General features: G+C 42.9%; 1 protein-coding gene across 3 annotated transcripts in view; it reads left to right on the plus strand.

Annotated features, from left to right (window-relative positions):
• Nucleotides 1-13207, plus strand: part of CRPPA (CDP-L-ribitol pyrophosphorylase A) — a 129905-nt gene that overhangs the window by 3935 nt on the left and 112763 nt on the right. For all 3 annotated transcript variants that reach the window (XM_069959335.1, XM_069959336.1, XM_069959337.1), the window contains exon 2: nt 39-318. In XM_069959335.1, coding sequence (XP_069815436.1) covers nt 39-318 — 280 coding nt within the window. The remainder of the gene's footprint in view (nt 1-38; nt 319-13207) is intronic.

Raw genomic sequence — 13207 nt, forward strand, 5'->3', positions numbered from 1 at the left:
CACAGTTACAGATTTGCACCATCCATCCTATTTTGCAGGGTCGGGTGGATATCGGACATTGTGGTGGTCGTGGCCACGGAGAGCGTTGACCTGATGAAAAGCATCGTTCACCACTATGGACATAAACGAGTGACCCTGGTGGAGGGTGGCGAGACAAGACATCGATCCATCTTCAATGGACTGAAGGCGTTTACTGAAGATCACACCCTTGGGCCCGCGCTTCAGACACCAGAGGTGGTGATAATCCACGATGCTGTCAGACCGTTTGTAGATGAAGAGACTCTGCTTCAAGTTACAAGCGCCGCCAGACAATATGGTGTAAGTCCTTGGGAAAGGGGATTCATGCCAGTAAAGAACAAAAACAAGGGAGGAGAATGTGTCCAAGGATTGGTACTAGATGGGTGGTTGATACTTGATATGGGCCTTCTGGGGGACCTCCAGCAGATGTGCAAAACAAATACATGCTGTTCAAATTATAGAGGTTTTCTAGCAGTTACAAGCAGTATATTGCCAGAAATATCTAACATTCATTTAGATAAATCCAGTCTATTCATGGTTACATGGCTCCCCTGGCCCTTGTGTACTAAGCCTCAACTATGCTATTCCACACTAAAAATGTGATCACAATAGCCAATTGCTGGTAACAGTACCATTGTATCATCCATATTGTCATAACTACTATAATACTCTCCCCTATATACAAGAATATAACTACTATAACACTGCTCCTATATACAAGAATATAACTACTATAACACTGCTCCTATATACAAGAATATAACTACTATAATACAACATGGAGAGAAAGGAGCTGTTGCACATCACACCTATGGCTGACACTAATGCCGCTATATTTAAAAACCAACACCAGGATGTTGGTATATAATTTGATCGAACCATATTGCCTCATGTACCACGTGCCGGTCTCCTGGTTCACATGGGTCCCCACACCAACCTCACACTGTGTCAGTTAGCGACCGCCAACCCCGTAAAGTGTGCACAAACAGGGATATACAGGAATATAACTACTATAATACTACTCCAATATACAGGAATATAACTGCTATATTACTGCTCCTATATACAAGAATATAACTACTATAATACTGCCTCCTATATACAATAATATAACTATCATAATACTGCACCTATATACAGAAATATAACTACTATAATACTGCTCCTATATACAGGAATATAACGACTATAATACTGCTCCTATATACAGGAATATAACTACTATATTACTGCTCCTATATACAAGAATATAACTACTATAATACTGCTCCTATATACAAGAATATAACTACTATAATACTGCTCCTATATACAAGAATATAACTACTATAATACTGCTCCTATATATAGGAATATAACTACTATAATACTGCTCCCTATATACAAGGATATAACTACTATAATACTGCTCCTATATACAAGGATATAACTGCTATAATCCTGCTCTGTGTGCAGAGTTCTGGTAGTAGAACACCCATTATGGGTCAGTGCAGTCTTTCCGACAGGGGAAGTGTTAGTTGTCTGTGGTGCAGACAATCATTTAGGTGTGATCACATGGTACGGTGTATTGTTTGGGAATTACAGGGATTTTCAGGGGCATTGCTCTTTCTGTGGGCATTCATTGTACTTTATCAGTCAACTATGCCGTCAACTTTCTACTCCAGACATAACCACAGGAGTGCTTGTTGTGATTCCTGCCCGGGTCGTACAATGGCATCCAGACGGCTTTCAGCAGCGCTTATTTACTCTAGGGAATGCGGGTGTGCGCTGGTGTCATCACCGCCCGTCTTGGATTATTTCCTTTTTCAATTAACCTTGCATAAATTGTGTCCTGTTTGTCTCCTGTAGACTGCACCATAGAAAACAAAGTCTTGGAGGCTATACCTACTTCTATTTGGTGCCAGCTGTGTAGTAGAGGTCTTAAGGCCGTCAGGTCAGGTCAGGGCTCACTTGCTCCTTGTTCCCCGCTCGCTGCCAGCGCTATTACATGCGTAATAGTGCCAGCAGCGAACGTATAATAGTATATCAATAAAAAAAATTTTTTTTAATGAAATATCTACATCAAAGGAGAGAATTTAATGTCTTTTTTAATGAAGTTGTATTACAAAAGATTACCTGGGGCGATATCTGCCCAAATTGGCCTGATTAGACAGATAATCACCCTGTGTAATAGGGCCCTAAAGGTACTATTACACGTAGCGGTGCGCGGCCGGCGGCTGAAGATTTGCAAAGTAAATACATTACCTATCCATGGTCCAGGGCTCCTCCTGTGCTCTGCTTCTCCCCGTGTCCCGTGCGCTGCATCTTCAGAGCGGCCTGTGTTAGCTGACAGGCTGCTCAGCCAATCACTGGCCGGGACCACTGCATCCAGTGATTGGCTGAGCGGCCTGTCAGTTAAGACATGCTGCTCTGAAGCTGCAGTGCGCGGGACCCGGGGAGAAGCAGAACACTAGAGGAGCCTTGGACCATGGATAGGTAATTTATGCCAGTTTAGCAATGGCTGCAAGGACATCGGTAACTATGTCCATGCAGCCCTTGTTAAACGATTATCTGGCCGTGTAATAGGCCCAGTAAAAGAGCCCCGATCTAGCAGATCAGCGCTTGTTTACAGTTATTATCAGGCCCCCATCGGCCCGTGTAATAACACCCTAAGACAAGTCTGCAAGATCAGACTACACAGGGCTTGTTTGTAGTCTGTAACCATGGAGACCTATCAGCCTGATTAGGAGATGTAGAGACAAAATGATATGCCAATTTTAAAGGGGAACTATGAGCAGGGTAGTGAAATCTAACCTGCTGTTAGCTCCTTAGTGAGCACGGGGGACTGAGAATGTGAGCACAGAGGCAAATTGCTGCGCCCGCCCCCTCTAATAATTATCAAAGGAGGGGGACGGGCTGGATCAGTGTTTTAATGAAGACTTTTTGCAGGGTTGCTTTATTTATTATTTTAGATTGCCAGGAGAAATAGAAAACTTTCAAATAAATACACCCTCTAATTTTTATTTCCATAAACATTTTACATTTTTTTTAAAAGGAAATGCTACCTATTAAGTTTGTGTCAGAGGCCATTGGGCTGGATGAAGCAGTGACTGTTCTCCGCCTTGTAGCGAGGGTGACATATAATATTACCTGGAAGGTTATTGCTGTTTTCCTGTAAGTAAAAATACCTTCCTTTTATCTCGCCATAGCCGGCTCTAGTACTGAAACGCGCAGCAAAAGGCTGCCGCTCCTTTAATGTCAGACTACAAAAAGTAATTATTTCCTGCCCCAGTCTCCGTGTGAGCGATTTTCTGATATTAAGTCTGGCAGAGCCGTCACATGAAGTCACTTTCAGAAGTCCGCGCCATTCATGTCCCGGATAGACGGAGTCATTGTACCTGGCTTTAATGAATACTCTGTGATGTGTCGGCCGTCCAGCTCCAGGATAACCTGCGTCACACACATAGAAGCTCTTCATTACACTCCTAATGACTGGATACACAGACAACATGGATGGGTATTGGTTCCCTGACTGTCAGATGTTAAAGGGCTGGTACACCTGAATGAGGAAGCTTATAGAGGGTCAGCAGTGTTATAGGAGGAGCGGTTGGTATCAGAATCATTTGTGGATGTACTGTATACATTCTCGTGTGACGGGTTAAAACTCACTAGTCATCCAGTCATTCTCAAAAGTGGCTGATAACAGAAAATAATAGATGGTATTCATCTGCTCACAACATGGCAGATGGGGGGGGGGATATATCTTTAAGGCTGGGTTCACACTACGTATATTTCAGTCAGTATTGTGGTCCTCATATTGCAACCAAAACCAGGAGTGGATTAAAAACACAGAAAGGCTCTGTTCACACAATGATGAAATTGAGTGGATGGCCGCCATATAACAGTAAATAACGGCCATTATTTCAATACAACAGCCGTTGTTTTAAAATAACAGCAAATATTTGCCATTAAATGACGGCCATCCACTCCATTTCAACATTGTGTGAACAGAGCCTTTTTGTGTTTTTAATCCACTCCTGGTTTTGGTTGCAATATGAGGACCACAATACTGACTGAAGTATACGTAGTGTGAACCCAGCCTGAATAAGAACTTGGATGGCCTGAAATGTGTCATCGATCCCTGTACTGTGTATTATATTGTAACTAGAGGAGTACTGACCCTTTAACATTGGAGAGCTGAGTCTTTTCTTGTAGTTATTGGAAACTTTGCCCCTTTAAATTGAAAATTTGCAAGAAAATGGGTTGATTTGCATCGTCTTATTGTAAGTTTCACTTATTGTTTGTTGCAACGCCCACCTAAGACACAAATGACCTTCATAGGAAAGTGCTAACTTCATTTCACACCCTTATTGTATGTGCACACTGAGGAAAATGTGGATTCATTCTGCCTGACCAGAGTATGGAGTCTATGGCACAGACGGAGAGTGAATCGGGTGCGTGTGTGGACGATGGGCCGAATCCACCACAAGTCTTCTGCGTGTTTTCCTCAGTGTGCAGGAAGTCAAGCTATACTGATTAAAAATTCTTTTTTTTCCTTTATTATTTACCTGGCACACCTCTATACTTGTATCTGGTATTGCAGTACTGTATTTGAGTGAATGAAAATCAGCTGCAATACTAACCACAACCACTACCAAAAGCCTGGCGCTGTGTCTGATAACAATCCACCACACTGCATTGATTTAAAGTTAAACTTAAAGTTGCTGTAAAGAGTTTCCAGATTGCACAGGGAGTCCCGAGTAAAAGGACCCTCTCCCTGCATCTTTGGCAGCACTAATAGGGCGTATAGAAAGAAGGGTAGGGGGGGGGTTACTGTAGACTTTGCCAATAAATCCTGTCAGTAACGCCCCTTGGCTGGTACCCCACCATCATGTTAAGGAATGCTGGTGAACAATGCGTAGAGATCCTGATTATACATCGCGGGCCCTGCAGCTGTTCTGGCCATGCTCCGAAGCAGATAAACAGGATGGATTATCCGCTGAACTCCGATAATTTGTTTAACATTTTCTCTCTTTATTGAGAAACGTAATTGAGCGGCAGCCGGCGTTGTTGTGAGGACGGTGACATGGCGTTCAGTGTCAGTGGAGCACAATCCCCCTGCAGCCGCACCACGCAGGGAGCAAGTAAAGCATGGAACGACAGCTCTGCAAGTCAAACAAAACATAATTGCCTACAAACTTCCTGCCTCGCTAATTGACAACGTGGAATTCCAAGAAGGCAGAAGAGAAAATTCGGATTTCCAACTAGTGACCGGCAGCTGCAACCAGCACAACTAGATATCCTGGCCCGAGAACTGGATGATCACCTAACTATGACCAGTGTTCATCAAGAAGGGAAGTACTAGGATTTTCCCAAGTCTTCAGACTTTTTAGACGGCAGGAAGTTAGTTTTTTGATTTTTGATAATTATTTACTTCCAGGATGTCCTCTGACTTGTGGTAGCTTGACAGCTGCTCTCCATACGACTACATAGAGACGGATGTAGACAAGAAGTTCACATCGCTATCGGGCAACCAAAGACATAGGGTGGGAAAAAAGTTGCATGAAAATCACGTGACGGTAGAAACATTTACTTCTCTTCTTGTTATTTCCGTTATAAAAATCCAAACAAGAAAAAAAAGCATAAAAAGCAAAGGTCTGGTCTACTAACATTGTCGTAGGCGCCTCCATTACAGTCAAAAAATGATAGAGAGCGATGCACAATACAATGGCATTCTTTCCTATAAAATGATAAACACACAGATAAACTCTTGACTGACCCCCATAAGTTAGTATGGTCTGTCGGACCCTAATTGGGTCTGTTATGTTATAAAGTAAAGCCATGGTGCCAATGTGAATAGTGCCCCAGCTCATCAATATTATTGTCGTTAATAACGGGATTATGCGGGATTAGAAAAAAACAGTTATTTTACAGCAAAACAGCGCTGCCCAGCTGTCACAGAGGGGATGGGGCCTATGCCTCTAGTTTGGCCCGATACAATGATGTTGCTGAGGGGGTGGAGTCTAAGCGCTGATGATGTCACGTAGCGGCGGGACCTACTGTGCCAGTGTAGGCGGGAGTCTGGGGCAAGATGGCCGTAAAGCCTCGCCCATATGGCACTGTCCACCAACAATAACATGCATTTTTGAGGGGAGAGACCTCCGTGAAATCCTTTATACGGTAAGATATGAAATGTACAAAATATAAGCTTAAGAAGGGCGCTGAGAACTCCTGATATGGAACGGGGGGAGGGGGACAATATCACTTTAAGGGTCTGTTCACACGCACAGACTCACTGTGTAAAACTCGCACAGAACTCGCATCAAAAAGTAGCTGCGTTTTTTGTGGTGTTGAACTCGCATGTGAAAATCGCACCAAACATGCAGCGAGAATACATTGACTTGATAGCAATCAGTATCACTGTGGATTTATGTGTGAGAAACTAGCAGCGATAAATACGCAGCGAGTCTGTACGTGTGAACAGACCCTAAAGATTTTCACTGAAATGTGAGCCACTTTTTCTTAAGGCCCTTTTACACTGGCTGATTATTGATAATAAGGGTTGCTAGGATCACTCATTCACCCGACTTATTTACCTCATGTAAAAGGACCAGCTTGTGCACCTTGCAAATCCATTGTTATCATCCACAAATCTTTCTGTCTAAACAGGAGATGTACGGCCGTTAACAGTACATTTTAATGGTCGCACAAACGATACAGCGATTGTTCATGCAGCCTGCATTATGCCGTGTATAGGCAGTGCAAACAAGCGCCAATTTTACTGATCAACTTTATATGTCATCTTTATATGCATCAAAATAGGTAAAAACATTTATTTGTGTGTCAGTAAAAGGGGCAGTAATATAATGATAAAGTTGCCCTACTAGTCCCCATGTGTTCCTTACTGATGAACCCCAAACCAACTTCTACAGATGGGTAACTCTTCCTTCTGGCAGAAGTTCTAGCTTGGCTACTAATCCCCAGTCATGTTTTAAGGCTCTTTAAGAGGTTGAGCATTGATAAGTCAGGTTGCTGTCTTAAGTAGACTTACATTTTGCATGTTTTTTTCAGTTGAGTTTGCACAGTTGACAAAACAATGCACTTCAATGCATTGATTTGATTGCAGTAGTGTCCGTTGTTTGATACCGACTACAACAGCTGCTGTTTTTGAGTGCCAGACAACTGCCGTTTTCTGTACCTTGTGTGAGCCCTAAACATTTTGTTTTCTGTTTTCACCTCAACCCAATATATCCTAAAAAACACTTTTTGGAATTTACCCTGATCTCCAGACTTTGCGGTTCTCTATATATGTTGTCTATCTTTCCGTAGCCTCAAATTATCATCTTATGGCAAATTATCTTTATTTTGGAGTGAAATCAAGAATTGTAATCTCATATTTGGGAAAAAAAAAGTTTTTGAATATGACCAAACTCTAAACTTTGGGTAAGTGAAGAGCAGCAAGGTCGTAATGACAGTGTGCGGAGGTGAAGGTCATGTCCCAGTATCGGAATTAGAGTCTATGGAGGGGACATGTTGGTTCTTGCAGGAGGCTCGGGCCTGCACAACGGCTTCTAATAACAGAGCGGAGCAAGGCTGAGGCTTTTCAGAGACAGGTAATCACCTCCAAACCATTGCTAATGAAGCAGAGCCGGGCGAATAGTTGTGTCAATACCCACCAGTATACACAGCCATCCCGACTGCAACAATGGAGACAATGCCTCGTCATTAGCCCCGCACAGGTCAGAGGAAGGAACGCTGACAATCCCAGCAATCCCTGACAAATAACCCATTGGACCAGTGTGGCTGTCACAATTAGAGTTAATCTCGTCTATGGAGAGCACCCACAAGGTTTACTTAGCTGCAGGTCGATGGCAGGATAGTGTTGCACTGTATTGCCGCTGAAATAGTGTTGACTCATGGGGAAACAAGTGCAATAAAGCAACACATCTCAATGAGGCCCTTTGTCTAATCTAAACAGCAGTGGATTGTACATGGTTTTTCAGCGTAGGTGGGTCGCTGGTGCAGATGTTCTATCCTCGCACACCTGCATTTAAAGGGGCATGGTCGAGGAAATGGGGGATGGGGACATTGCATAATGCCTGTGCTGTATAGATGTCTAACTTGCCGACTGAAAGAAATCCTGAAATTTAGAGTGGTGATTGTGTCGATTTAGAAGTTGCAAAGTAGAGATGCATTAAGGTAGATTATTAAATTTTGGTATAATGGTCTAAAATAGATTGTGTCCAGATAAAAATTTGGCCCTCTATATATTGATGCCCTATTGGAGCTTAAAGTGAATGTACCATCAGTCCCGGGCCAAGCACTGGAGGCGGGCCGACCCATCCCCAGTGGGAGGAAACCCCCGCCTCTTTAGGACACGTCTTTATTAGAATTAATGGAGCCGTATCATAGAGGGGTGGGGGTTTCCTCCCAATGGGGGTAGGTCGGCCCGCCTCCTGTGCTTCAGCCCGGGACTGATGGTACATGCACTTTAACTAAAAAGTGTAATAAATTACACAGTGTAAGTGTAAATAAGTGTAATAAATTGCAGTTGTGGACGTTGAATGGTGCATTATCTGGTGCAGGATTTCCATAGCACTTTTGGTTTCCCTTAGAGGTAGTTATAGGAACATTTTTTTATATTTTTTTTCCCACATATCATACAGACTCACCGTCAATACTCCTACAGAGCTATCTGTTTCATTCCAGCTTATTTGCATCCATGCATTTTATTACTGTAGATTTGTCATGTGATCACCAGGCTGACCCACAGAAAATCACAGTGTTTCATGTGTCAGCAGGCAGAAGTGCAGGGATGATGGGATATGCTGTTCTGTAGGAACCTTGTCTGCCGGGGTTTCCAAGCACTTCAATGGCATCTAACTAGTGGCAAACCTTACAATCCCATATCTACATTATATGTTTGTGTCAGTTTATGTCTGTTTTGGAACAATTTGCCATAATTTAGAGAATCCCTTGAAGCCAGGGCTGTGAATAGTGACTGTCATGGTGGCTAGAAATCATCCCTGGTTAACCTTGTTGTCCTCCCAGTCCTATTTGCATTTGGGAACTAGATGATTCTACCCACCGACAGCCACTGAGCGTGTGAGTATGCAGCTCTATAAGATCAATGAGGGGGCCTGGAATATGAGCTTATATGTATATGTATACTTTCTATAAGACTATAGAAATACTACTGGTGGAAGAGGGCAAATCATGCCTGAGATAACTGTGAGGGATCACAGGGAGGCACGACACCGTATGTAATATAAATTACATGTCGACCTTTGCGAAACAGGGAGGTTAAGAAATAAATCGTACTTCCTCTCCCATTGTGGTCAGGGGACATCAGCTTTAGATCATGCTCAGAGCTCAAGTGTCAGAGGGGCTGTCCTGAGCTGTAGCATGCATGCCTCCATCTTCCCCCATTCCTCCCCTCTTAGACTGATTGACAAACAGGGCCCAGTGCTGGGAGTCACACCTTGTTTATCAGTCAAGACAGGAAGGGGTGGAGGAGGGACTAGGTGTGTATGCTGCAAACTGTCCTAGATGGCTTTCCCAAGTCTTAGTACTGACTGTCCTAGATGGCTTTCCCAAGTCTTAGTACTGACTGTCCTAGATGGCTTTCCCAAGTCTTAGTACTGACTGTCCTAGATGGCTTTCCCAAGTCTTAGTACTGACTGTCCTAGATGGCTTTCCCAAGTCTTAGTACTGACTGTCCTAGATGGCCTTCCCAAGTCTTAGTAGTGACTGTCCTAGATGGCTTTCCCAAGTCTTAGTAGTCACTGTATTAGATCGCCTTCCCAAGTCTTAAGGCCCTATTCCACAGAACTTTTTCGAACGATTATCGTTCATAAAATCGTTAAAACGACCGCTCGTTAACGATATTCGTTCTGTGGAATAGCTGTAAACGAGCGAACGACAACAGCGAAATCGTCGTTGAGTCGTTCACTATTTTTTTTCAACATGTCGAAAAAAAATCGTTGCTCTTTCAACAATAATTCGCTAATCTTTTCGTTCAATAAAAAATCTTTCAGTCGTTCTTGAAATGTCTACCTACATTTCCCCACAATTTAAACAACCATGTAGCGATGTAACGACTGCAAAAAAATCGTTACACTACAGATATCGTTCACGTTCCCACACGTATTATGTGTTATCGTTCGCTTAAAAAAATCCTTAAGTGCTTGTTAACGAGCGATCGTTGGAGCGATTCTATGAACGATAATCGTTTCGTGAAATAGGGCTATTAGTATTGACTGTCCTAGATGGCCTTTCCAAGTCTTAGTAGTGACTGTCCTAGATGGCCTTTCCAAGTCTTAGTAGTGACTGTCCTAGATGGCCTTTCCAAGTCTTAGTAGTGACTGTCCTATATGGCCTTCCCAAGTCTTAGTAGTGACTGTCCTAGATGGCCTTTCCAAGTCTTAGTAGTGACTGTCCTAGATGGCCTTCCCAAGTCTTAGTAGTGACTGTCCTAGATGGCCTTTCCAAGTCTTAGTAGTGACTGTCCTAGATGGCCTTTCCAAGTCTTAGTAGTGACTGTCCTAGATGGCCTTTCCAAGTCTTAGTAGTGACTGTCCTAGATGGCCTTTCCAAGTCTTAGTAGTGACTGTCTTAGACAGCCTTCCCAAGTATGTTTATTGACTGTTCTGTATTGCAACCAATTTACCCCTTAAGGACAGAGCCTGAAATGGCCTTAATGACAGAGACAAATTTTATGAATATGACCAGTGTCACTTTATTCATTAATAACTTCGGGATGCTTTTACCTATCCGGCTGATTCTGAGATTTTTCTCGTGACATATTGTACTTTACATTTCTGGTAAATTGGAGTCGATACTCATAACGAATCTTTATGAAAAAAACCCAAATAACGTGAAAAAATGTGAGAAACTGCATTTTTCCAACTTTGAAACTTTTTTGCTTATACAGAAAGTGGTTATACCACATAAATTATATATTAAATAGCATTAGCAACATGTCTACTTTATGTTGGCGGCATTTATTAAACGATCTTTCATTTTTTTAGACAATAGGAAGCTTAAAACATTAGCAGCAAATTTCCAAATTTCTGTAAAATTTCAAAATCAGATATTTTTAGGGACCTGTTCAGGTTTAAAGTGTATTTGAGGGGCCTGTATGTTAGAAAGCCCCACAAAGCACCCCATTTCAGAAACTGCACCCCCACACACTCTGCAAAAGCATATCCAGGAAGTTTTTTAACCCTTTAGGGGAGTCACAGAAATAAAAGCTAAGTGTGTAAGAAATTTGAAAATTTAAATTTTCTGTGCAGAGATTTTATTGTAATCCAATATTTTTCATAATTATAAACCTATTACCAGAGAAATGCACCCCAATACTGATTGCCCCATTTCTGCAGTTTATAGAAATACCCCATATGTGGCCCTATTTCGCTATTTGACGCAACCACAAGCCTCAGATATAAGGGAGCGCCTAGTGAATTTCAACGCCTCCGTTATATTTGGTCATTTCTGACCGTACCACTTCAGGTTGGCAGAGGCTCTGGGGTGCCAAAACCTAAAAAACACCCCTAAAGGGACACCATTTAGAAAACTACACCCCTCAAGGAATGTAACAAGGGGTGCGGTGAGCATCTGGACCCCACAGGTGCTTCACAGATTTTCCCAACAATATGGCGTGAAAAAAGAAAAATTTATTTTTTACACTAAAACGTTCTAGCCTTCAATTTTTCATTTTCTTAAAGGGATAAGAGGAAAAAAAAGACACAAAATGTGTAGCGCAGTTTCTCCCGAGTACGGAAATACCCCACATGTGGCGATAAAGCGCCAAGGGGGCGCAGGACGAGCCTCCAAAGGGAAGAAGCGCCAATTGGCTTTTGGAAGCTGAATTTCACTGGAAAGGATTTCAAGGGCCATGTCGCATTTACAGAGCCCTCGTGCTGCCAAAACACTGGAAACCCCCCACAAGTGACCCCATTCTGGAAACTACACCCCTCAAGGAATCTAACAAGGGGTTCAGTGAGCATATGGACCCCACTGGTGACTGGCACAAATGTGGAACAATGTGACGTGAAAGGGAATATTTTCATTTTTTCACTTTCATGGCACAAATGTGCCCGTCATCAAGGGGTCAATATCCTCACTGCACCCCTTGTTAGATTCCTTGAGGGGTGTAGTTTCCAGAATGGGGTCACTTGTGGGGGGTTTCCAGTGTTTTGGCAGCACAAGGGCTCTGTAAATGCGACATGGCGTTCATCATCCATTCTAGCCAAATCCAACCTCCAAAATCCAAATGGCGCTCCTTCCCTTCGGAGGCTTACCCTGCACCCGAATGGCGCTTTATGTCCACATGTGGGGTATTTCCGTACTCAGGGGAAATTGCGCTACACATTTAGTGTTTTTTTTTAATCTTTTTGCCCCTTGTGAAAATGAAAAAATCATGACAAGATTAATGATTTAGAGTAAAAATTTTACAAAAATTACACTAAATGTTGGTCTAGCCTTGATTTTTTCCATTTCCACAAGGGGTTAAAAAAGAAAATGAACACAAAACGTGTAGGGTAGTTTCCCCTTATACGAAAATACCCCACATGTGGATATAATGTGCCATATGGGCACAGGGCAAGCCACCAAAGGGACAGAGCGCCATTTAGAGGCTGGAATGGAGGATGGAGGCCATGTGGCAATTACAAAGCTCCTGTGCTGCCAGGACAGTAGAAACCCCCGACAAGTGACCCCATTCTGGAAACTACACCCCACTTGTGGGGGTTTTCTACTGTCCTGGCAGCACAGAGGCTTTGTAATTGCATCATGGTATCCTCTAATGGCAATGGCGGCCATACCTATTTAGCTGGGGAAAAGGAACAATTCTAATTTATTTGGGGGTATTAGGCCAATTATTGATTTATAAGGTTGAAAATGAAAGGTGTCCATCAAACTCAATCTGTGTTGATCCAGAGGAAGGCAAAAAATCCTCGTGAGGCAGACGACAGTAGCCTCATCACAGGGAAAAAATTCCTTCCCGACTCCATATTGGCGATCAGAATAATCCACGGATCAACGTGACCCCTGAAATAGGAATAAGGGACAGAATTTAGATAATGTAGAACCCCAATGACGTGTAGTACGCCTTGAAGCGATCCAGTATGCAGAGGCCGGGGTGATCAGGACAGGTGTCACACTGGAAAATGGCATCCTTCCTGATCCCCCTGTTACGCCACACTCTGCA

This window comes from Dendropsophus ebraccatus, chromosome 2 (genome assembly GCF_027789765.1).
Source record: "Dendropsophus ebraccatus isolate aDenEbr1 chromosome 2, aDenEbr1.pat, whole genome shotgun sequence".
Taxonomy (NCBI): Eukaryota; Metazoa; Chordata; class Amphibia; order Anura; family Hylidae; genus Dendropsophus; species Dendropsophus ebraccatus.